The 25,762-nt window shown below is 38.6% G+C and overlaps 1 protein-coding gene and 1 long non-coding RNA gene across 3 annotated transcripts in view; one reads left to right on the top strand and one right to left on the bottom strand.

The window, feature by feature from the left end:
* The window catches only part of akap12b (A kinase (PRKA) anchor protein 12b), a 59,127-nt gene extending 45,004 nt beyond the window's left edge, over window positions 1–14,123 (bottom strand). The window contains exon 1 of the mRNA XM_055016162.1: window positions 13,853–14,123. Within this exon, the coding sequence (XP_054872137.1) occupies window positions 13,853–13,972 (120 nt within the window). The 5' untranslated portion in view covers window positions 13,973–14,123. The remainder of the gene's footprint in view (window positions 1–13,852) is intronic.
* On the top strand, window positions 9,858–25,292 carry LOC129350242 (uncharacterized). Of its 2 annotated transcripts, XR_008603596.1 has the most exons (4): window positions 9,858–10,000; window positions 14,016–14,273; window positions 23,700–23,858; window positions 24,794–25,292. It is a non-coding gene; the product is annotated as an uncharacterized LOC129350242 (long non-coding RNA). The 2 variants fall into 2 exon arrangements; XR_008603597.1 differs by lacking the exons at window positions 9,858–10,000; window positions 14,016–14,273 and adding an exon at window positions 22,174–23,071.
* Window positions 25,293–25,762: the final 470 nt, after the last annotated feature.

Below are 25,762 nucleotides of genomic sequence, written 5' to 3'. Positions count from 1 at the left end.
AGGTCTTTGACAAAAGTCATAACCTTTCCATAGTAAACTATTTGAGTTGTGAGTAAACATGACCATTGCAAAGAGGCCATTTTGCAGTAATGTCAGAAAATTTTTACTTTAAAGATATCCATCCATCCATTATCTATACACTGCTTCATCCTCATTAGGGTCACGAGGGGCTGGAGTCTACATCTCAATGAAAATATAAAAATACTCCATTATAAACGTAGACCCTGCATGAAAATATTATGTAAGAAACAGTACTATGCTATTATGAACACTTCATTTTAAAAATAACAGTATTCTCATGATGCAAGCAGAAAGGTCCTTTACTAGGGCTGCAATGAACAGTTATTTTCATTACTGACTAATCTGTTGGTGAACTGATGGTTATTTGGCCTATGAAATGTCTATGAAAATAGTGAACAGTGTCAATCACTGTTTCTCGATCCCAAGATGACATCCTCAAATGTCCTGCTTTGTCCACAATGTAAAAATATTCAGTCTATGAATTAGTAAATTGTAACTTTTTAAACTGATTCAATCCAGTGAATCAATTATCAAAATACTTGGTGATTTGTATAATAATTGACAACTCTTCGGTCTATTAATAGCTGTAGCTATATCCCATACACTCTTAATTCTGCCTGTACACTATTTGGAGGTTTTAGTTACTCAAACACGTAGAATAATATTTTATATGCTCATTGTAACGACAACTAATATGGCATTCTTACAACAATAACCATCAATTAAATGCAGATCAGGTTAAAATGATTTTTTTGTCCTGTATATGAAAGTGAACCATGTTGTTTTTCAGATAAACAGGTTTTACTGTAGTTAGATGTGTGACTGATACATGAGTCGTGCGTTAATACAGTAAACACACTTCAGCTGCACAGATTACAGCAGCTACTCTGCCCCACATTAGAAACACCACAAAAAGCAGCCACACTGTGGCTATGACTCAACATTTGTCCTTCAAATGCTCCGTCTCCCACCAGAACTAAACACACACGGCTACGAAACACACAAGCACACACACACACACACACGCCTACATCATGACCTCACACATCTTCCCCGATGCTCAGTGCAGCAGTTAGTGCTGCATCACGACCAGAGCTGATGAAAAATGGATGTGCAAAGAGGAGCAGCAGAAAGGAAGGCAGCCAGAGAGGTGAACAAGTGCAGGAGAGAGAGGGTAAGAACTATGAATAGAACAGGCTTTAATCTAACCGTGCCTCTTATAGCCATAAAAAAAAGACCTGCCTCACATTACTGAGCACCCAGCAGTTAGGGAAAAGGCTTTTTAGTTGGCAACAAACGTGATTCTTTCCAGAAAAATAACAGCATTGTTGGTTGCTTTAAACAACTATATATGGTTTCTAATTAAGTGGTTTTCTCAGGGGCAGCAGCTAAAGTAGTTTGCTGTAATACCTAATGTCAGACTTGTCACATCTGGATAAAATCCAAGTGGAACACTTATTTACACTTAGTCCCTGTCTTTTTTTTTTTTTAACAGAAAACATTAGAATCTAAGACAAGACTTCAATCAGGAGGTTGGTGGTTATATAGCTGGACCTATCTGGTGTCCGTGACAGAAATATAAATGGTCATTTCTGAGTAATTTCAGTCAAACTTCTCATTCCTTCAAAGGAACAGACTCTGCAGGAGCTACCTCTCCACACTGTGAAATGACCAGTTTGCTTCAGGACATACAAAAAAGAAACATCAAACAAAATGGAGAAAACTGCTGAAAAACCGTAAGATTCAAACCTGATGGCTTCCAAGTTAGAGACACTGACAAGGGAATAAAAGCTTCATCTGACACTCCCAATCCACTGTTTGATGCACAGAAAACACAGAGTCGTCTGTGTCTATTCAGAGCTCTTTCTGTGAGACATGAACAATGTAATTATACTTTGATCAGAACTTGTGTGTGATCTCAATCTAATTTTGCACAGTCATGTATTCTCATTTACTCAAGATGCAGAACTAATCTTTGTAATTCGGAGCACGACCGGTCTTCTTCGTTACCTTTGCTGTCAAATGAGGACACAACAGTGAGCAATAGTGAAAATCTGCACAAAATAAGGACGCCACTGTGGACGTGTTGCCCAGTCATAATGATTGATTTGGCCAGAGAGGCTGTAAGAGTCCAGTGGGATGGTGAACAAAAGGAGCCCTCTGGACCGATCTCAGATATTCAATAATGTATCATCGCCACAAGACAATGATTCTCAGTGTGGAAAACCCTCCAAACACCTCCAACATCTGAAAAGAATAAACACTGTTGTGTGGTGTTGAATAATGTGTTTTTGCAAGTCAGAAATGAATAAAAAAGATTATAACTTATAAATTGAATAAACCCATTTTCCAATTTGTGGTCATGCAATCCAACTTAAGCACCTGTAATAACCTGCCTGAAACAATCAGCCTCTCTGCTTCTCAGTGAATAAAGACCATTGATCTTTTTTGTTTTATGTCTTTTTTAACATTATGCTAACAGTGTCGACTGTTATTTTTACTGAATTTATTATATTATGGCATTGTCAGTGCTTTAAGAAAATGCTTTTTACAGCACTCCTCACACACTTTTAGCTTGTGATCCCTAAAGGGAGTATATCTATAAAAATCTGTCAACCCTTTCAACCCTATGCAACCATCGCTTATCCCCACCTTCTGAAACAGCCTATAGTGTACCAGCAGCACACATATAGTTAAAAATCACAGCTGAAAAACAAGTATCTCGTCATTAAGGTGTGACAGTGCTAGGATAAAGGTTTCACTCAGTTCAAGACAAATCAGCAACCATGTCAGATTTAGACACAGATCAGAGTTTGGATTAAAATGAAAATCCTGCTTAGAGGGCCTTTATCACCATGGTTACAGTGATAAAGAGGCAGTTAAGAGAAACAAGATCGACGGTTAAAATTCCAATGTTTTGTTGACCCATCCATCCACCCCAACCTCCTCCCTGCATGGACTTTGTGGCTCTAGAATGCAGTCTGATGGCGTCTTCCTTATTACGACAAGATGTAGGAACTTTAGTATGAGCAGCTGACATTTTCTGATATTTGTTAAATCAAGCATTGCTGTCTAGTATGAGGGTTTAAAATTTGCTTAATGAAGTGTAACTAACTTATTCAAACTCCCGATGTGTTTGTTTTCTTGTATCGTGAAAGTATCTACCTGCAACCCATAGTTACAGATCTAGGTTTTGTCGTGGTCAGGTTAACCAATATGTTTTTTTAAATTATTTTTTTCCCGCTATCCTCAAAATAAAAAAGTTACAAACACTACATCTTGTAAAACTGGAGCGTTTTACATTGTTGACATGTCCATGTGGTGTTTTTTGTACGCTAGAAGACATACCATGAGTGAAATAAGTAGCCAATAACGTGGCTGGGCATTTTCTCCTTGAAACTAGTGTAAGACTAAAAACACAAGTTCATGCTTTCATGATTTTATCGGTAACACATCTGGGACTTGTTAACAGCTGCATTACACTAATATTACAACTTACCATTGTGTAGTTGTAGCAGCAGTTTTACAGTTATCTACCGCTGTCTTAGGTGATCTGGTGTGCTTGAGCTACCATAAGTGGGCAGTAAGTAAAGTAATCAACAGTTTTTGAGTCACATATAAGTCACATTAAGGTAGGAAAAGAGTATTTTCATGGAAACACCTTCTACATCTGCACCTTTGACACAGAGATGAGTTTTTAGGGGTTTAACTGACATTTTCAGAGAGAGACTTTAAAAGCTTCCAGAGGTAAATACTACTAAATGAAGAAAAATTTTTAAATATATTGAGAAAATAAAAAGGTTTTGTATTTCTTGTCCAACCACATACAGTATATGTGGCGTACACTGCAGAGTTTGGGGGAAAAACATCCTCAGTTGTCAGTATTCAAAGAGATCAAAGTTGAAGCTAATAACACTTGAAAATAATTAGTTTCACTGCATTTCCTGAGTTAACTCAACAACAAAGCATTTAATGGACGGACAAAAATACTTACTACTAATTTCTATCAGCTCTGTTGCAGTACAAACAACTTAACTGATAATTAAGCTATGAAACATGACTTAGGAGCACTGTACAGACAACAAAAACAAGCTGAGTAGAAAGAAAGAAGCACCATTATGTAATAATTTGGTATTTGGTGTTGTCCTGTTGATCCATTATTAGATCTAATTATTAAACTGAGAGTGAGGGGTGGAGAAGGGAGAGGAACAAACATGACTCTGTTTTTACCGTATTAGAGCTGGCAGTGAATCTAAGACATGGAAAATGGGAGGCTGAATGAGGGACAGACTAATTAGCAGAAAGCCACTTCCTGTTTCTCCTCAACAAGAACAAGAAAAAAAAGTTAAATGAAAATTAGATTTTCTTTTAGGCAGGAAACAAATCATCTCTGAAGGTCGGTTATTATATTAAAATGTCTGGGAAGATTCTCATGGGAGAATCGTAGGAGCTTCAGTAAAAAAGCAGCTGGACTTCTCTTTTTGGTTCTTGTTTCATCTTCATCCAAGAGGCTTCTTCAGTTCTGACTGATGAAGAGTCCCAGATATGTATATTCACCCCCAGCTCTTGTAGCAAATGGTCCATTCAGGACCAAAGACTTGGGAGTGGTTGGGAAACTGCCAGGTGAGGGATAACTCAAGGTGTTAAAGGTGGTGAAACTTATTTTTGGGGGGAGGGGATCTCAAGACTGCAGTATAAGCACCTGATCCTGGACATGTCCTCTGTTTAGAGATGGCAGTTCCAGTTTCACATGGATGGCTTCCTTTACTCCGCTCTCCAACTATTGGCGCTTTTCCATTAGCACCTACTCGACTCAAACTCGGCTCGACTCTACTCGGTTTGTGAGGTTTTCCATTAGGACGTAGTACCTGGTACCAGGTTGGGGTTCCAAGCGAGCTGAGTCGAGCCGATAATGTGAGGTCTATAGAGTGCAGGCCACTGATTGGACAGAGAGTGATGACACACGAGAGCGACTCCTTCATGAAAACCAAACCCGGCATTTAAAAAAAAAAAAAAAAAACTTAACGGCGACGGTGAGCATTACTCTTCATGGAACTCTCTGCTCTTCAAAATTTGAATATGTCAACCAGACCTGTACCGTGGGTGAATGAAGAGGTCAAGACTTTTCTGCCTTGGGTGGCAGACCAAAGAATACAGAGGGAGCTGGACGGTTCAACTCGCAACGAGAAAGTATATCAGGAGGTCTCCGAGCGGATGGCCGCCCACGGATACAGTAGGACAATGAAGCAGTGTCGGGAGAAGCTGAAAAAGCTCCAAAGTGACTATCAGTCCATCAAGGACCACAAAGGCCAGAGTGGGTCAAACCAGAGGTGTTGGAAATGGTTCAGCCAAATGGATTTACGGGCACCGACCGGCGAGCAATGGGGAGGAGCATTATTGCATTTTTGGAAACCATGTTCGAGGACGGTGAGTGTTTTGGGACTCCACCCATGATGAGGTGGTACTCAATTGTAATGGAAAACGACCTAAAACCGAGTCGAGTCGAGTAGAGTTGAGCCGAGCAGGTGCTAGTGGAAAACGCCTTATCTGTCTTCTATGTCCAGTACTACATGTAGATTCAGATTCATTTGTCATATGCAGGTTAACATACAGTCAGCTATGCAATGAAATGTATTGGACAAGAAGAACCAGTCAACTCAGTAGAAAAACTAAAAACACTAGAGAAACAATAAATGCAAAATACTGCCAAAAGCATCAAAAATATAAACTTTTACATAGGAATTTGTCTTTATACTTGTGCAGGGTCCAGCACTAAAATGTGTACTATTACATTATTCTACTATTTCACACAGCTACATTAAGCAGCAGTATTTTTCCCAATTTTGTGACGTCAGATGAAGGTTTTAAAAGAAATTCAACAATTCAGAACGCAACAAAGTATCGCTATGTATGTACCAGCATGTGCAGTGAAAATAGTCAGGGAGTTTAAACAGAGTTTAGCCAATGAACATCATCCTCATGCTTCAACTGCATTCCTCTCTCTTTATCCTGTTTTCCCCCGTAAAGCACACTTGATTCGTTTTAGAAGGTAGAGTGTGTATACCCTGAATGTAAACGTTACTCACGGAATAACATTTTTCACTGGACTTTCCACTCTAACTCGACTAATTGAATTACTTTGACTCATCAGTTAAGATCTCTGTGCAGCCACTGAAAGGCGTTTGGGTGAACTAACCCTGTAGTTTGCAGAAGTAAAAACATCATAAAATAGAAGAAAAGGATGCAAATAAATGGAAAATATCGCAGTTTTTTAAAATATTGTACGCATGCTAAGAAAATAAAAGTAGTTTTGATCAAAGTAAGACTTACAGGCCAGATTTCTGTTTAACATGTTGTATTTTATATGTGTGAAATGTACTACTGTAATAGTGTCTGTTTGCCTGATATGCAAAATGCATGAAAAGTTCTGAGTTAAAGTCACGACTGGGTTGATCAAGGTGGAAAACCTGCAGGAAGCTGTAACTGCAGAGCGGAAAATGAGTCAGCTTTTATATATTTTGTGTGATCAGTTAGTGATACCTCCATACCTCCACTTTCAACAGCCACGCTAACAGACGCTTTACCGCACAGTTTTTTTTTTTAACCTGAGCCCATTTTCCCTCAACCTCTGTCATCAGTGTCCTTTTAAAATCAGGCAGGAGGGAGGATCGAGGGAACAATCGGCTGATTCATCTGCCTTTGTGTCACGCTGCCGGTTCTCCCTATAACCCCCCCGTCTCTCCCCCGGGGCTCCTCACCCGTCCCCTCTTCTCTCGCCCACCCAAAACGCCGCTGCGGCCCTCCTCCACCGCCGGTAGCTAACAGGGTCTCCGAGCTCGTTCCCCCCCGATCATTCTCAATGGATCTTCTGTCTGACCCCTCTCCTGCCTCACCCCCTCCTCCTCCTTCTCTCTCTCTCTCTCTGCTAAACAGGATAATCAGAGCAGCAGCATCTGATCAGCCGCAGCTCATTATACAGGAACGTACAAGCCTTAATCAGGACACATTACATTACATAACACGATGTTAGATCATTGGAGTCACCTGCAGCTGCTATTGTGACGGGTGGAGGAGCCGACATGTGATTCAGGTCTCATGTCCACAGTTTGCTATTTGTGCAGCGTTTGCTATTGTTCGTCTGCGAGTCTGTAGATGCGATTAAAAGCACCAAGGATTTAGTTTTGCAACAGTAATGCGCATTTACAGGAAGTTTCAATCGAACTGGGTGCAATCAAGATAACACTGATGTTCTCTCTTAGAACATGCTATTAATGGAAGCCCATGTTCTAACCACGTTTTCTGTTTCAGTGTATTTTACGGTTTTCTCGGGTCAGAATTCACCTTAGTTCAACTTTAAAATGTCCAATCTGCTTAGCTATTTTTACGTCTCCTAAGTGTAAAAAAGCAGCTGGACTTCTTCTCTAAGTTCTTGAAGATGTGTCACCTCTTATCCAAGAGGCCTGTTCTTGTACAAGAGTGTCCTCAAGAACCAATAACGACAGGGTTATTTATTTATGATTATTTATTTATTACCCACATTGCAATCATGACATCATGCTGCTTTTTGGAGCGGATGAATGTTGAACTTTATAAGTGAATGTGTACTGGTGTCATGGTTTGTGTTTTTTTTTTTCTTTTGTGTTTTAATTCAGAGCCAAAAACCACCTTTTATTTAAAAATTAAATGGCTCATGTACCACGTTGCTGACAATAAGTAAGTATGCTGGTCTGCATACATTACATACATATCACTGATATGAACCATAACCCTTCCCTGTATAGATCTGATACTTGTATGCAACTTTGTCCAGTTCCAAAACTAAAATGTCCAGGCTTTTGCGAGAATTGGACAAGTGATCTTTGATAAGCAGGTGTAAGAGATCTTGCATTTTGTACATTAAAACTAAAACTATACACCGACCATCATGTATAACCAAATATTACACAAGCTTTGCTCAGCAGTCTGCATCAGTTTTTAATGGATTTAGAACATTTTCTAAAAGAGAAACAGAGAATGATGAGCCCAGCATCATGTCTGAAAGAGGCTCCCGAGAGATATTAACTGGTGACACTACATGTCCGTTTCATTAAATGCAGGTATAGTAAAGACAGACACAAACACACACAGTGAAAGATGCAGCAGCAGCTTGCATAACATGTTTATGTGCAATCAAATTCCAATGTAACCATGTAATGCAATGACTGCAATAATTATTGGAGCTTATGTAAGAACTTGATCCAAATTTCACTGGTTGATTAGGGCCAAATAACACGTATGACTTATTTATGTTTCCAGTGAAAAGAAATTTGATTTAGATTGTGCTAAATTCTGACATATGTCACCTCAGGGCACTTCAAAGAAACGACTTAATATTATTATTATTATAGAGAGAAACCAACAGTTCCCAGTTTGAGCAACACTTAGTGACAGTAGGGAGGAAAAACTCAGCTTTAAAAGGAAATAAACGACCAATAGAACAGACATGTTGGATGACCATCTGCCTCAACAGGTTGAAAGTGGGGAAAGAAAATATAAAGACAGAGAAACAACAAATATGGTTCTGAATTTACATGTGCTATGAAGGCCACAGATTAAACCCTATAAAGAGCCTTTTTGGGGTTAAAAGCTGAAAACACCTACATGTATTTGACCTTAATGTGATTATTTTGATAACACTTATGAGGCCGAGGAGACACGGAGGTATGAGGAAGGCGGGTCGCAGTGATAGAGAGAGACACATTTCTAAAATTCCTCTGAGGAGTGAGGAGGATATTTATCGACTGTGTATCAAGTGAGAAAGCTTCAGCCTCTTCAACCGAGTACGATCTGTCACCGTCCAAACAAACACATTTCCTGCTCTCTAACCTGGAATACATCATCGGATACAAATGTACGGAAACACTTCATGCAAACTTTATGGATCAGCTCTGAAACCTGCAGTGTTCACAGTTTGTTCTGAATAAAATGTTTGGGAATCATTGGTTTTATCATCAGAGAAAACATGGGGCAGTTCATTCTGTAGTTTTCTTGCTACATTCTTTTTATCTCTGATATGATTCAACCAATAAAATGCTCTTTACTACAGCTAACGCCATGGTTCTCAGCCCATCAGGTTTTGCCAATAAAGAATAAAATGACAAATTCATGCAAAATGCCCAAAAATCTCTTGTTTGAATATTACCCATACAATTGAAATATTAAATATGGAATATTTCATTAACATGAGCAATCTTAATTTAATTTCTCAGCATTATCGCCAGTATTACTTTCTTTTCTAGTCTTATTTTAGCGCATTTACTCACTTTTATTTTCAGTAGTTTATCTGACTTATATCTTCTTGCTTCATTATATGACATTCTTCTGTCATTTTGGATTCTGAGCAATATTTGGCCCAAGAATTTCCTTCAGGCTTAAGAAACTTCTCTCTTATCTGATCTTCTTTTGGTTTTCTTTGAGTTTGGTGACTGGAAATTGAGTATTGTTAAGTTTGTCGGAAAAAAAACAATCAATTTGTTTACATCAAGTTATTGGAAGACTTTAGAAAGATCCGATGACTACAATTTTACAATTTTACAACATTGTATAAAGCACATGACTAATCATGTCATTTAACATAGTCAGTGGATTAGTGAATAATGGAAATAATTGCTAGCAGCCTTGCTTTTAGGATTATTTACCGAATGTGTCTTGAGATTCTCTCTAAGCAGCGTGTAACTGTCTCTCAGTTAGTTATATCCCTGTTCCGTTCTAATTTTGTTTATATTATTATTTATTGATGCGGAACTAATTATTGTTGATAGTGTTCCGCACGTCATTTTTACGGAAGGACGGCGAAACCGGAAGTGGAGACGGAGCGCGAAATGAATGAATAAAAACGGCAGACTTCAGCGTATAACGTTTACTGTACACAACTAAAAAGAAAGACGAAGAGAAGAGCAGTCTAATACGAGCCCCTCTTTAGTTACAAGCAGCCTACGAGGTATGTTACATTTATGTTCACATTGTTATTCAAATTAAAGACGTGTAAATGACATGCAAATAGCGCTCGTGTTGTTAGAACAATTAGCATGCTACGATAATGATATATGGACGTGCTATGTGTTACGTTAAATGTATAAGTTAAGACATCTACCGTGGGTTTGATGTGTTATTGATGCCTTACAAGTAGTCTGTAAACCTTTAATCGGTGTTTGAGATATGAAAGGTGCGCTATATGCTGCATAAGCTCTACATGCTATTAGATTAGCAACGGAAGCTTTCATTATTAAGACAGACAAACATGTGATTTAATGTTGTGTATTTATTTTTATTTATTTTTTGTCTTTAACCCAGTTCTCACGGGTTGGCCTGGAAGCAGAATAAACCCTGCCCTTTAATCAAGATCTTGTGACTCATGTTGTTACTGTAGGGAGCTACACAGCGGTTACTTAAGATGAAAATGTGCAGAAAATGTTTGCAGTGTGGTCACAGCGTGTAAATCAAATATCCTTCTAATTTCTCCAGAATGTACTGTCAAACATTTAATACCATTTCATGTCTTCAGTCACCATGTGTGTATGAATCATTGAGTCTGGATGCATTGAACCTCACAGAGGAGCAGTAATAAAGTTCACTGATAATATTAAGCTGTAAATCGCTTTAACTTCATCATGTCCAAATTACATCATGTTATAACCCCTGATTTTACTCAATTTAGGTAGGAAGATCCAAGCTATAAATTTATGAAGTGACACAGAGGCTTCATGTGTTTCTCATATTTCTACAAATGAGGTAATCCTATCTGATATTTCTCTGGAATCCAAGCGCTGTGGTTGCCAGCTTTCATTGATTTGGAATAAACAAACACTGCATTTTCATTAGCCGTCACAACAAACACCCTGCTACATGTAGGAACATCGAGTCTGAACTCCCAAACTGTATCACCTGTCACAGCTGAAACCACAAAGCACAATACCACTGAAATAGTTCAAATCGTGCATTCCGATGTCAGCTGAAAATACGAGTGAAAACACTGCTATCAGGACGCTACCTGCGATAAGAGGCCTAACAAAACATCCAGCTGCCACACGGGGTGATGTCAGCTCACTGGAAAACAACTGCACAAACACGCCGGCATGTAACAACACGAGCAAACAACACACATTCTTGAGAATTAAACAAGAGCGAGCAAACATAACCGTGATTAAAATCCTGATAAATGTTAAGTTCTTTGTCCTCCTCCTTCCACTTCACATCATTTGACCTTCCCGGTGACCTTTGAGGAAAAGAGACGAGCCACGAAATGTGACCTGTTGACCTACCGCCTATAAAAAAGTCAATAAATCCAGTATGAGGCATGAATAGAGCAGGTGGCAAAGCATACATTGTCATTAGTGGGCGCTTTTCAAATATTCAGTCACACCACAGTGAGCAATTTACACAGAGGTAAGAGTGCAGAGTCGGCTGGACACCTCAGAGGATGGCAGCTGGACCACAGCAGGCCGTGCAGCCGAGGAGATGAATGTATGTTTACTTTAACATGTTAGAGTTCCTTATGTGCTTTTATATCTAAATGCAAAGAAGTAAAATAAGACTGAATACTGGCAGTGTCTCACACTCCAAGTGGGAATCAGAAGAAGATTTCAGTTGTGAATATGAATGTAAAAGCATTTGAATCTTATTTCTCAACCATCTAAATTTCACGCAGTTTCTGGCTGTTTTTAGCTACATTTCTCCTCACTTTGGGCTCATTTTTAAGTCCTGCACCTCCATGGAAACAGCACAAGGACTCAAATATGGCTCGGTTACACTACCAGTCAAAAGTTTGGACACATCTTCTCATTCAGTGTTTTTTATCTAATTATTTTTTACATTGTAGATTAATACTGAAGACATCAAAATTATAAAATAATACATATGGAATTATGTTGTAAACAAAAAAAAGTGTTAATCATCGGTATTAATCTACAATGTAGAAAATAACACAAATAAATAATAAGCATTGAATGAGAAGGTGTGTCCAAATTTTTGACTGATTGAAAATTGTTATTACTTATTCTACAGTAATGGGGGGAAAAAACTTGGACTCAACATAGCAGCATTTTTCAAGTGCTCACGGGTGCTACCAATAATGGAAAAAAGATCAACACATTATAGATATTTTACTACTTACATTTTTACATTTTTTTATACTTGTCCTCTCTCTGTGTAAACACAGCTTCTAGTTCTGTCCAGTTCAGATAAAAAGTCCCTGTATTTATAATCATGTGATTGTTATTTGCAGCTGATTCAATAATGGCCTCATGGTTGTACAGAGAAGAACAGAATTTTTAGTTTTTTACAGAATCTGCTTAGTGCAAACTACTTGTTTTTGACCATTTTTTAAACATGAGACACGCAGAATAAATTGATTTTGATTAAATAACTTTAAGGTCAGATTTGGCAACTTCTCCTGATGGAGCTGCACATCACAGATGAGAAGTTCAAAGATCACTGAAAATCTGGTAAATCTTACTGTTTGTACAATTCTGCCTCTGATAAAAGATGTTATTTTGGCAATATCTTAAAAATAACATTTCAAAATTGCAAGCGCGTTTTGGGTTCAGAGGATTAATGCCACTCTGGAGATGAAGATGCTTGATTTGATTTGAAAGTAGAACTGAAATGATTCGACAATCAATACCCCAGATGATTGACAGAACATTAATCATCAACTACTTTCATTACCGATTTTCCATTTAAGTCATATTCCAAATAAAATAGCGAAACATTTTCTGTTTTTAGACTCTTAAATGTGAGGGTTTGTGACTTTCCTCCTTTTTTCTTTTTTTTAAAAAACTATTTTCTGACCTTTAAAGACAAAATAATCAATCAAGCAATCAAGAAAATAATCAGCAGATCAATTTCTCATAAAAACTGGTGTTTGTTTGGTCCTTGTGGCACAAATAAACTATAATTATCCATCCAGGCAGAACTGTGATAATGCCTGTCATCTGAAATGGTCACTTTTAACAGAATTTTCCAGTACCACATTACATTTCAGTTATGTTTCAGTTAACTTCAGTAGTTTGTTGGTTTCACAACAGACGCAACATATGCAGATATTTCAATCAGAAATTACAAAATGAAGTTGATATGGACTACTAAAATGACAAGAAAAGAAAAAAAATGTATCAATCACTGAGTTAACTTTTTAAAATGTGATAATATATTCAATATTACAATAAAATGTGTTTTGATGTGGTCAAAATGTAGAATTTCCTTTACTTTAGATATGTTTTATAAATAATACAATTATTTTCTGTTCTGAAGTATAAAAAAATAATAAGTAAACTTTTGCTTATTTGGTGAAAGGAATGATCCTGTTCTTTGTCACAGTCTGATTCTAATCCGCCACTGCTGCCTTCAGAGCAGTTCTTGGTCCAAAAGTGCTAAAAGGAAATAAAATAGGTGGCTGTCTGTTATCCGGAGTGTTGCTGAGAAACACCTGGAGCCAAGCTGCTGCTGTGTGTGTGTAAATCTGAAGCTGAGCTGAGCTGCTGGCGTTTTATTACTGCGGGACTGCAGACAACTCGACCCATTACTCAGCAGAAACAGCGTCAGGCGCACATGGAGACTGTGCGCCGCAGCGCGTTACTGATGCGCACAGGGAAGGTTGCAGGGGGGAGGAGGGGGAAGGGGTGACGACAGGTATGTTTACAAACACACAGGTGGACTGATATTATTGAAAATAAAAAGAGTAAAAAGTGAGCAGGTGTGCGGCAGAACCAGGACGGGTCCCGGGTCTGTGTGGGTGCGCAGGGGGGCTCTGCTGTAATGTGACCGGACTACAGGGCGTCAGCGTCGGCCGTACCTTGCTGTCGAGGACGCTGCCTCCCTCCTGGAGCTCCCCGGCGGAGGCTGAGGCAGAAGCTGAGGCTGATGCATCCTCCTGGCTCTTCCCGTCCCGCTGCACTGAGCTCTCTGCTCCCATGATGAACAATCACAGAGGTGCTCTTCTTCTTCTTCTCTTCTAGACTCGTCTCTGGCTGCTCTCGATAAGCCTCCGCGCCAAACCGGACAGCACGACTGAAGCGAGTATCCAAAAGCGTCCGAAAAGTACGAGCAGTGCAGCGGCGCAGCTCCGCCCCGAGGTGGCCTGGATCTGGAGTGATCAAGTGCGAGGAGCAGCCAACTCTTCTAGGACACCCCCACCTCCGACACCTCCGTCAGCGGCGGCACGCCTTGCAGCATCAGAGACGGTGCTGATGGAGGAAGAGGAGAGAGGGCGAGAGGTGAGACCAGAGCAGGACACTGAACGAGTGGACAAAGTCTGCATTCATCTGCTGCACAAATTAGATCTATCCTGGGAGATTGGAAAATGCAATTAGAGTTCTTTTAAAACACATCACAGGCGCATGGGAAGAAATTCTACACGTTTTTAAAATGCAGAAATCCCCTAAAACACCAAAACGGAAGCCACTGGGAAACAGTCAACTTTATAGAGAGCAGGGAAAAGAGCATTGTTGCACTGTCACATAACATTTACATACAGGTGTCAGGTAAAATTTAAGCACAGTGGACTTGTTCCCCCTGTTTAATTGCAGGATAAGTTGTGAAATGCAGTGCATTGTAGATAAACTAAGACTGTGGAATAATTAGACATTTCATTGTAGGTTTTACAACCTTAGTAGCCTTGAAATGTAGTTAAAAAGTAACAACATCTATATGGGAACAGTAAAAAAATCTTTTTAATATCTGTATACTTTAAGCCTGGATAAGGCAGATTTATCTTAATTATTTTATATTTAATCAAATAATGTGTAATGAATCCAGTACTTAATGCTTGAGCCTGAGAATCACAACATTTAGATAAACACAGTATGAACAACGAGAGCAAAGAATCCAACTTTAACCAGCTTTAAATTTGCCATATTATGCAAAATCCACTTTCTCATTGTTTTAAAATGCAAATATCATCCCTCTGTTTCTTTGCTTCCTCCGCAGATGAGTACTTCAAAACATTAAACTCCAAGATGATTTAATTTAAATAGCAAGAAGTCAGCCATGACTTTGTTCCATGCCAGACACAAACCTCAGTCTTCCGAGTGAAGGTCTTCCGTTTGACCCGTTCATCCACCATGACCTCCTCCTTATGTGGACTTTGTTGGTCTTTATAGGACTTTGCTTGCAGCGGCAGAGCCAGACAAACTTTTATAGGAGTGGTCATGCTGAGACCATCACTCACATTGGGGTTGTGCTATGTCTTGATTGTTTTTCTTTGAAGCAAATCACTGCAGGACACATAATCATTTTTTTGGTCACTCACTGTTATCATTTGCTTCTGCAGACAAAACAATACAAATACACGAGAAGCCTTACACAGGATTATAGTTTTTTAATGTGACTCTCAGTTGATTATAAATCTAGCTAAAGTCAATGTTTATAAAGTTTATAAGGTTAATTACTCTTAGGCCATGTCAAAAGTGACACCTTTCTAGTAGAGACCTCAAACTATGGCCAACCAGCCTTTAGTTTCCTTCTTCTGGTTGCAGCTTCCAGGTCAGTTTTGCATTTTTCAGCAGTTTGTACCACTGGTTTCCACGTCTGTACAAGAGCTTTAACGACATCCACAGCTAATCCTAAATCACACACTCGTAAACTAATAAAACATGCACAGACAGATTGCATTTTTGCATGTAAATAAACACAGATGCATTTTTATACTATCCTGTACGACTAGTACACTTTTCATTGATAATAATATGAAATATGGTTGATCAGATGTACTTTTGTGATGGAATGGAGGGGATTGTGATATCAAAACACATCTTTATGGGAACAACAGCTGTACAGAAATGGCTCTGCATTAGAGTTTGGCCAGAAAAATGCTAGTTAGTGGATGTAACGGTTCTATGAGTGCGTACATAGTAATCTAACAGGGTTGCCAGGCTTTAGTCTGTGGTCACCTCGACCACTTCTTTGCTCTTCTCCTGCTCACATGACCTCCTAAAGCCTTCCTGAAAGAAAGCCTTCCCACTAATTCCACTAATCTGAATTATTTAAAAGCTAATAACATAATCATGTAGTATTTTTTTGTATCCACAAACCTCCTGTCATTTCGTGTTCACTAATATTTATGATTAAAAATAAAATTCGACATGTGGATCTCCTGCACTTCTATGGGGGGAGAGAGAGATGTGGCCGTGACTACTGTAATATTATTTACACATTTAAATGTGCCTACAAATTAGTAGAATATACTTACAACTGACAATAATGCAATCAAACCTAGATCATGTACACTGTAACTGAACTGTCAAATTACTGCCGTCTTTCTCATCATTCTCCTGCTTAACAAGATCAGGGAACATCTGCTTTGACAGGCAAATCCACTGGTCACATTTTTCATGTTTTCTCCAGTTTGTCAACCTACAGCGATCTGTATCTTATTTCAAGTTCCTCTAAACACACTTGTAAAGTTTTAGTCCAGTTTTTAATCCCGGATCTAATCTCTGCTTCTGGCACACGTATTGTATACTCGTTGATCTTTACGTTACAGTTTGTCCCGGTTCATTGTACTGATGAAATGTTTGGGGGTAGAAGAGCTCCGCTTGCTGATGGGGAGCTGATGTTCAGGTTTACATGTTAATTGCAGGTTGAGCCATGTGCCATTTTGTCTGGAATTTTAGAACGTGTAAATTACAGCCTGAGCGCTCAAAGCCACGTTCACACAGGCCTAGACTTAAGGTCCCGGCAGATAAACCAAAACCCAAACACACAGTGCAACAACACAAATAAGAATGAGAAAAAAGTGAACTCTTGAGGGTTTATGACTCAAGCGTTGGGGAAAAAAAACAGTAACAACATGGACTGAAAATAACTCTAGGGGTCATTTTTTTTTTTTCAACCTTTTGTGGATATACACTGCCTGACCAAAAACTAGACAGGTCATCAGTCTATCACAGAGACAAAGAAGCACACTCACATTCACACCTAGGGACAATTTAGAATTATCAGTTAACCTCAGCACGTTTTAGACTGTGGGAGGAAGCCGGAGTACCTGGAGAAAACTCACCCATGCACAGGAAGAACATGCAAACTCCACGCAGAAAGATCCCAGGCCCAAGCCGTTATAGGGGATCTTCTAGCTGTAAGGTGACAGTGCTAACCTTTAATAGCTTAGAAGAACGCACTTTGAAATGAAGCTGCAAACTTGGACTCAGGTCAGACCTAAAGCAGCATTCAATGCTTTTTACACCCTGCATATAGACAATGTGAGCTGTTTATTTTATATTTATATAAAATTTACTGAAATTTCAGCTTTAAAGGTCCTATAATGTGCAACTTTCTGATCAGATTAATAAAAATCTCACATTTCCAGTATGTGCATTTCAACTTTTTAGCTGAAAACACTGCAAAGGTAGTTCCTTTCAACATGCCTGTATATTTCTTGGTTTTAGCCCTGTTGTAAAAGGTTGTTTCACTGTCTGTACGTTTAAATACAACAGAGCTGCTGCTGTCCACTCTCTCTGTATCTGTGACTGACAGCAAAAAGCAAAACACTCGACCTCACAACAGCCACCATAGGCGTAGTTTAAATGTGTGAAACCAGGACTTTCTATCACTTCTAGCACCTTGTTTTTAACTTATTTTTGGTGCGTTTGTCAGACAGTGCTGGGATTATAAAATCAGTACATGAGCAGTGCAGAACAGCAGCTTTTAAATGACTCCGAAATGTCTGCTGGATAACATGTAGTTTTAATGGGCCGCATTTCAGTCATTATTTTATAATCATTTCATTGTCTTTAAGTTTTCACCATCATGTCTGAGTATCTGTCACCATTATAGTTTCCACAGAGCTCTAATTTGTCACCATATGATCAAAAGTATTGTTGTGTCGCCAGCAAAATTCAAAGTAATCCTCTGGGTCGTCATTTTCTTGGATGCTGGGGGTGCATAAAGACTCAACCTAAACCTGGTGCACAGCAAAGCAGGCTACCTATTGAAAAGCTAAAGTTTATATGAGGTCATAGTAGTTCAATATCTCTGTCAGCCTTTTCCAAACCAGCTTCTGAGACATGAAAATTCTTTGTACATCTGCAGCGTTGACAAGATTAGTATCATGACGATTTCATTCAATGAATCCTAATGACATGAAGTCAAGGTAACTACTGACACATGATGAGTTAATAGGAATGACGGACGCACTGGTCACAAGTCAGAATATGAAGGAGTCTCTGTTCCACATGTTTTCATGAGTTCCTTCCTGACATGTTCTGAGTCTGGACATAAACTCACGATAGCGCATGGTTTCACTCTATCAATGCTGCTGATGGAAGCAGACAATCCTATGTTGAGCTTCTGTGCAGTTTTTCCCTCTGATGCTGATACTGCAAACCGTCTCAATCAATGTGACATGACAAAGGGAAAAATGTCAAAGGCGTACTTTCTTGTCATTATGACTGTCCAGTCCAATTATTGTCTTCAGAAGGTGTTTTTTTTTTTTTTTTTTTTTTTTTTTAAACAAATCTTCATTATTTTTCCCTTTTTTCTTTTAAACACGATTAGTTTTGGCTTACTATGGAAACAATGTACAATAAACTGCACATTTATGAAGATGACACTCTCATTTACATTTGTGGTGTATCGCCTAAGCGTGTCATTAGTAACAACTGGATTTTCAACGCCTAAAGTTCTTCATTAAATTCACATTTAAGGTAAACATACTTTAAATGATTGATAATATTTCCGCAAGAATAAAATTCACAAAACAGACAGGTGAGGCAGCTTTACTGTGCAGTTGCTCAACGACACCAGAAACTGTGAGATCCATGAGTCAGGCTGTCGATAGATAGATAGATAGATAGATAGATAGATAGATAGATAGATAGATAGATAGATAGATAGATAGATAGATAGATAGATAGATATTTTCCTCTGTCACATGAAAACGAAATGCTTGTAAAAGTACATTAAATTTGCAAATGTCTTTGGACAGTCTTTTTATGTTTAAAAAAATGTTAAATTTATGTTTATTCACAGCTACAGGTTTATATTGTTATTTTCTGTTTTACATACGTACATCCACAGCCCAGGACAAAGAGGCTTTGATCCAACCTCTAAACTTCCCAGTAATCAGATCGAGCATTTACAGAGGCCCATTCAGAGTTGTTTGCAAGACTTACACAATATTAGGCTGTTGGTTTTAACGTTGTAGCTGATCAGCACATGTTGGATAATAAATGTTATGTGGCTGTGTTTTAAAAGGAAGTGTAAAATTTCAACCTGCTATGCCGGTAATAAAGTGGACTGAAATTAACATTTGCACTTCAAAAACAAAATGTGTAAATCTTAGAGGAGAGGAGCAATTGTATATATGAAGTATTGACAGTATTATTTGGGAAAAAAAAAAACGCAAAATAGAACTGATATTAGTATTCCTCTATAATCAACGGTTGCTTCATTAACCCCTGCTGAGGCTGCAGAGCTCAGCTGTGAGCTTAACCCATTAATGCAGCCTTGTTGTTTTGAAATCAAAGAATATCTCAAACAGAGGGAACCGAGACAGAAAACTTAATTCCAGCTGTCCTCGGTGTGTGGAGAGTGAATGACCTTCAGTATGATGGGCCTTCCAGCAGTAACGCTGATGTCATGTGGACGAGGGTGGGGGAAGGAGGTGCTCATTAGAGTGAAAGCCTTCCTGGATGTATCTCCGCTCAGTGAAATGGTAATGTGAGGGCACATTAAAGACACAAGGCAGGCCTACAAACACAAACATACATTAACGATAGGAAGGGTTCTGCAACATTCACAAATTGATACTCGCATTTTCACACTTGGTGTCCTGTTCTTGTTCCATGGGAGAGGGCGGTTCACTTAGTTGATTGTATTCTGCTGACCATACAGCACTAAAATACACAGCAAAGTACAGACGTGAGCAAAAGTTTCTTGTAAAGACCATGTATATCATGGCAGTCTTAAGTGTCTTAAATCTCTTTTGACTCTTTATTTTCTACAACGGAATCATTGAAACACGTGTCTTTGTCACAAAAAAAGTGATACATTTTGGTTATTTCAGGTTTTTTTTTTTTATAGGTCTTCTAAAAATAAGACAAAATCTGCTGGGTCAAAAATATATATCCAGCAATACTAATATTTGGTTAAATGTCTGGTGGCCATTCTCAAGCTTCTGGGTGCATCTTTGACCACTGCTCTTTAGAGAATCGGTGCAGTTCAACTAACTTTGTTGGTTTTCTGACAGATTTCTTTCTTATGCACAGTCCACTGATTCTTGGTGGGGATTAAGTCAGAACGTCTATATTGATCCATTTACACTATGTAAAGAACCAGTCACCAAAACAGCCCCAGGCATAAGCGTGCCACCGCCATGCATGGTTTGGTGTTTTTGGAGTTAAAGGCCTCACCTTCTCTCCTCCAAACATATTGCTGGTTATTTTGGCAAAATAGCTCAATTTCTGTGTCCTCTGACCACAGAACTTTCCTCCAGAAGACCTTTTCTCTGTCCATGTGATCAGCAGCAAACTTACATTGAGCCATCAGGTGCTGCTTCTAGAGCAGGGATGTCAAACTCATTTTAATTTAGGGGCCACATTCAGCCCAGTTTGATCTCAAGTGGGCCGGACCAGTTCAATCAGAACCTTACAACCGACGAATAACGACTACTCCCAATTTTTCCCTTTGTTTTAGTAAAAGTGTATTCTGAAAATGTTCACATTTAAGGAACTTTTTTTTTTTACAAAACATTATAAACAACCTGAAATGTCTGAAGAAGATTAAATTCAATTTCAACAATATTATGCCTCAGTTTATAATTTACACATTACAACTTACAGATCACAGAGGTTCTACAAAGGCAAAAAACATTTAATCATCTGGAACTGAATGTAATATTTTACTTTCTGATCAAAATGACAAAAGTCAGACAAAAAAACCCAACAAAAACAAGACAAAATATTTAAAAAAATGAAACACAAAATAAGAAAAACGAGGCACAAAATAAAAGCATAAAACAAAATGTCAAAAAAATAGACAAATGACACAAGCAAGACAAAACCGAAACACAAAACGACAAGAATGAGAAATAAAACGTCAAAAACATGGGACAAGCAACAAAAGTCAGACAAAAAAGACAAAAACAGGACAAAATATTACAAAATGAGACCAAATGACAAAAGAACAATGAGCAATCTAGTATTTTACTTTAAGATCAAAACAACTTGTCATGATCTAGAAATTATTTTAAATTCATGGTTTTAAAAATTTACAATTTACAGTTAATGTCTTCTCTGTCATTTTTACACTTTACAAAGTCGTCCCGCGGGCCGGATTGGACCCTCTGTTGGGCCCTTTTGGCCCGTCGGCAGCATGTTTGACACCCCTGTTCATGATTCTTCTTGCATCGCAGCCTCTCAGCCCATAGCAATGTAAAACACTTGACTGTGGACACTAACATCTATGCTCCAGCAGCTTCTAATTAATTGCAGAGCGGCTTTTTGGTGATTCTTGGTTGACTGTTGATCACCCTGACCAATTGTCTCTAAGCAGCATGCAATAGGTTGTCTTTTCTTCCTGATTGTAGCAGTGACAGCATTGCACTTTAGTTTTTCTGTAGCTCCTTTGAAATGGCTCCATGTGACTGTACTGACTTATTCAAGTCAATGATTTGATTTTATTGCGTTTCTACTCAGCTCCAGTGGCGCAATCGGTTAGCGCACGGTACTTATATGATGGTACACTGTAGAGCAATGCTGAGGTTGTGAATTCAAGCCTCACCTGAAGCAGTCTTTCTTGAATTCTTCTAAGGGAATGAATGAAGTATCTATCAAGACTTTCCAGTTGTAGCCTTTGTGGTTGAGTATGAGTACTTTAATACAATCAAATTGCCTCAGAGAATCAGCAGTTGTAGTCAACCAGAATCACTCACAAGAAGCAAAGGTGAGATTACTTAATAGAAATCTGTTTTTGCAGGCACCCAGATAGCTCAGCTGGCTGAACAGGCGCTAGAGTCCCTGATGCAGAAACTTTATACTTTAAGTATAAAGTTTATTAAGTCCTCAGACTCGGCCACAAAGGCTACAATTGGAAAGTCTTGGTAGATGATTTATTCATTAGAATTCAAGAAAGACTGCTCTAGGTGAGGCTCGAACTCACAACCTCAGCATTGCTCTACAGCAGGGGTCACCAACCTTTTTTAACCTGAGAGCAACTTCAATGGTACTTAGTACGAAGGGCACCTTGTTTTATACAAACTTCCTCAATAGCAAACTAGCGCGATCATCTTTAAACAATAATAATAATAATAATAATAATAATAATAATAATAATAATAATAATAATAATAATAATAATAATAATAATGAAAATATTATGTAAAAAGACTGTCCGATCACATTTATGTTAATTATTCCTTACAATAATTATTAACAACGATTTCCACAACAATGAAGGTAGGAAACACACACACACACACACACACACATACACACACACACACACACACACACACACACACACACACACACACACACACACATATATATATGGAAATCTGTTCCAATATTTAAAAGTCAGAGGCACTGTTCCCTGTAAGCTGCGCGCGTGCGCAATTGCGCACTGCTGACACGGTCTCCGCGCACAGAAAATCTGCGCTGTGCACAAAAAAAAAATCCAACCTAAATTGTAAATAAAATAAACACGTAACAATTCATTCTGTGCTATTTTTCAATGTGAATCAGTGAGTGACCGGTGACTGGCTGCTGCAGCCAATGATGCGATTCACATACGTATTTACCATAGACTGTATATAATGGTATTTACGCAGCTAATCATCGTCAGGTGTCCTTATATGAAGCCACCGTTGTTCTCATAGATATGAATGAGTAGATAGGACACGCCCCTTTGAGCTGCGGCTACAGCGAGGCTAAGCTAGTGGGGGAAAAGTTTCAGTGCATTCCGTTAATGTAGACGGTGTGAAAACGGAAACAACAAGTATGCCGGCTCACTGTGCTGCATACAGTTACACACTGCGTCGTACGATTGAGACAAGGAAACCCGGAATGACTTTTCATAGGTAAGAATAGTTTTTGGCTGTTTTTTCATTATGAAATCTTGTTGAGAGCTTCCAGTCTATGAGAGCTAACTAGTTAGCCACTAGCAAAACGCTAAGGCGAGCTAGCAGCTTGACAACCAAATACCAGACGATTAATAGTAGCTGTAGTATAGTTGTACAAGCAGTAGTAGTAATACTAAAAGTACAAGCAGTAGTAGTATAAAATAGCTGTTAGAGTCGTAGAAGTAGTATCAGCATTTGTAATAATATTACAATTTGTAGTAGCAGTGCCAGTATCAGCAGCAGTAGTGTACCACCACTACTACTAGTAGTAGTAGTCACATTGCTATTACTACCACCAATACTACCAATAGTACTTATAAAGCCTAACTCATGTATATCCAGATTACCATCTATGTTCTTCCTCCAAACCCATTTTATAATTGGGATTACAGGCAATTCTTTAGGACTACTCTCAAATAATTGAAATGTTACTAAACAAGGTTATACTTATCAAATTAAATAGCTCTGGTCTCCAGTATATTGGCGAATTAGGTTATTCGTACTTAATTTATTAGCATGATTTCTTTTTTAATATGTTGTGTACAGACTTACTTACTTCTCTGTCTACTTTTCTTACTCCATGTAGGTTTCCCAGAGACTATGGGTTGAGGAGGAAGTGGAAGTTTGTCGGCTTAGACCTGGTGTCATTCCATCAGTGTTAAACTTCCCGGCTCATCTTGGAAGAGTACGTGCCAGAAAGACCACGACCAAGCAGCCTTGAGATCTTAGACAGCGTCTCCCTCAGGTGGGTGTCAACGGTGTTCACAGTCAGGTCTGTAGTAATCCCGTCAAAAAACAAAACAGAAAAAAATCTAGATTATAAATCAACATGTAACCAAAGCACTCTGTGTATAACGCCATAGTATAGGATGTAGTTCAGAAAATGTCAAAGTATAGTATGCTTTACTCAAGAATAACATAGTATGGCCTGTAGTTCATAGTATAGCATGTCGGCAAAAAAAACCCCATAGATTATTAAGTGGTTCAAAAAGCGCAAAATGATAGGATGTTGCCTAAAATTGTCATGTATGATATGTGGTTCAAAAAATGTCGTAGTGCAATATATTGTCAAAATAGTATGTAATTCAAGAAAACATCAGAGTATAATATGTCATCTAAAAAATGCCATAGAATGATAATTTCATTGTACAAGTAAAAGTATAGTAAGTTTTAAAACTGTTCAAATTCTTATATGTTGCTAAAAAACAACAAAAACAACTAAAACAAAAAAAAGGTCAGTAATATGTCAATTAAAAAGCCTATAGTATATAGTGTGTCGCCCAACAAACATCATAGTATAGCATGTCGCTCTAAAAACGTCACAGTATAGCCTTTAGTCCACAGCTGTCAGTAGGTGAGGAGCAACACAAAAACAGTCCAAACGCTGGTTTCCAGAGGGTTAGACGAGAATTTATTTGAAAGAGTAAGTTTACAACAACACAACATGTGAGGGGGTTAAAAGCAAATGGGTGTTAGTAAAATAAAAATAAATAAACAGAACTAAAAGTGAACTTCATGTTGACATTGATGGGCATTCCAACCAGGAACAAAGTAAAAGATAATCAATACGAAAAAAAAACTCTTCCTGTTCACCTCTTCAAGCCCAAAAACACACTGCAGTAGCACCCTAAACTAAAACTACCAATGGGTTCCCTGTTTTCCTTTCTGAACAATTCAAAGGTCCCTCTCTATCTCCCCACACATCCACCAACCACTGGAACACATCTCCAAAGTTCTGCCGGGCCAGCTCAGCTTCCCCTCAGAAGAAGTGCCGCCACCTGCCAGATGAAGGAGCCTTTTGAGAGGCAGCTGGCATCGTGATTGGACTGTACTTTGGTCTGTTCCAATCCAGCTTCAGCTCCAGAGACGGCAGGCGGGACGAGTCAACGGAGGCCAGGTGGACGAAGGCATGCAGTTGAGTACAATCCAGAAAACAACAGAGGAGGAGTGCAGCGGCCCAGGGCCAGAACAGAGTAGCATCGTATGTCTCTTAGAAAACATCATAGTATAGCCTTTGGTATGAAAAAACGCCATCATATACATCGTATATTGTACAAATAACAAGTCAAAGGAAAGAGACATACATTGTAGAATTGTAGTAATTGTGGGCTGACTGATTTACTGATTATCAGTATTTTATTTTTTACTGATTTACGGTAATAAATACATTTAAAAATGGTGCTACTTTGGCTCTGAACCTTTATCTACCTGTGGTCGCTCTGTCTTCTGGAGTGATTTGATTGGTTATACGTAACGAATAAAACTCCTTTAACTTAACATCTGTAAACAAAACAAAAACATATCAACAAAGTTTTCTGTTAGAGTTTGTGTTCTTCTAAGTTTAACTCCAAGATTTTAAATACTTTCATTTACTGCAAATGAATATCGACTCCAAATGTCTCACTAATAATCATTATCAGCCTTAAAAACCCACAAAACACCCCTCTATACTCGACCACACTTAGTACAGTCCGGTTCCCCCTTCTATAAATCTGCTTGGAATCGTCCACTTCCTGTTTGTCAAAGTGGCCTTCTACCTGGACAGGTTTTGTTGGAGCTCATGCAACAAACATTTTGGGTAACTGCACTTTAATATGGATGGATGACACTGAATTAGAGTCTGTTTTAATGAGACTGAGTTAAGATGTG

Source organism: Amphiprion ocellaris, chromosome 12 (genome assembly GCF_022539595.1).
Source record: "Amphiprion ocellaris isolate individual 3 ecotype Okinawa chromosome 12, ASM2253959v1, whole genome shotgun sequence".
Classification (NCBI taxonomy): domain Eukaryota; kingdom Metazoa; phylum Chordata; class Actinopteri; family Pomacentridae; genus Amphiprion; species Amphiprion ocellaris.
Note: the sequence above shows the minus strand (reverse complement) of the source record. Positions and strands in the feature narration are given on the sequence as shown.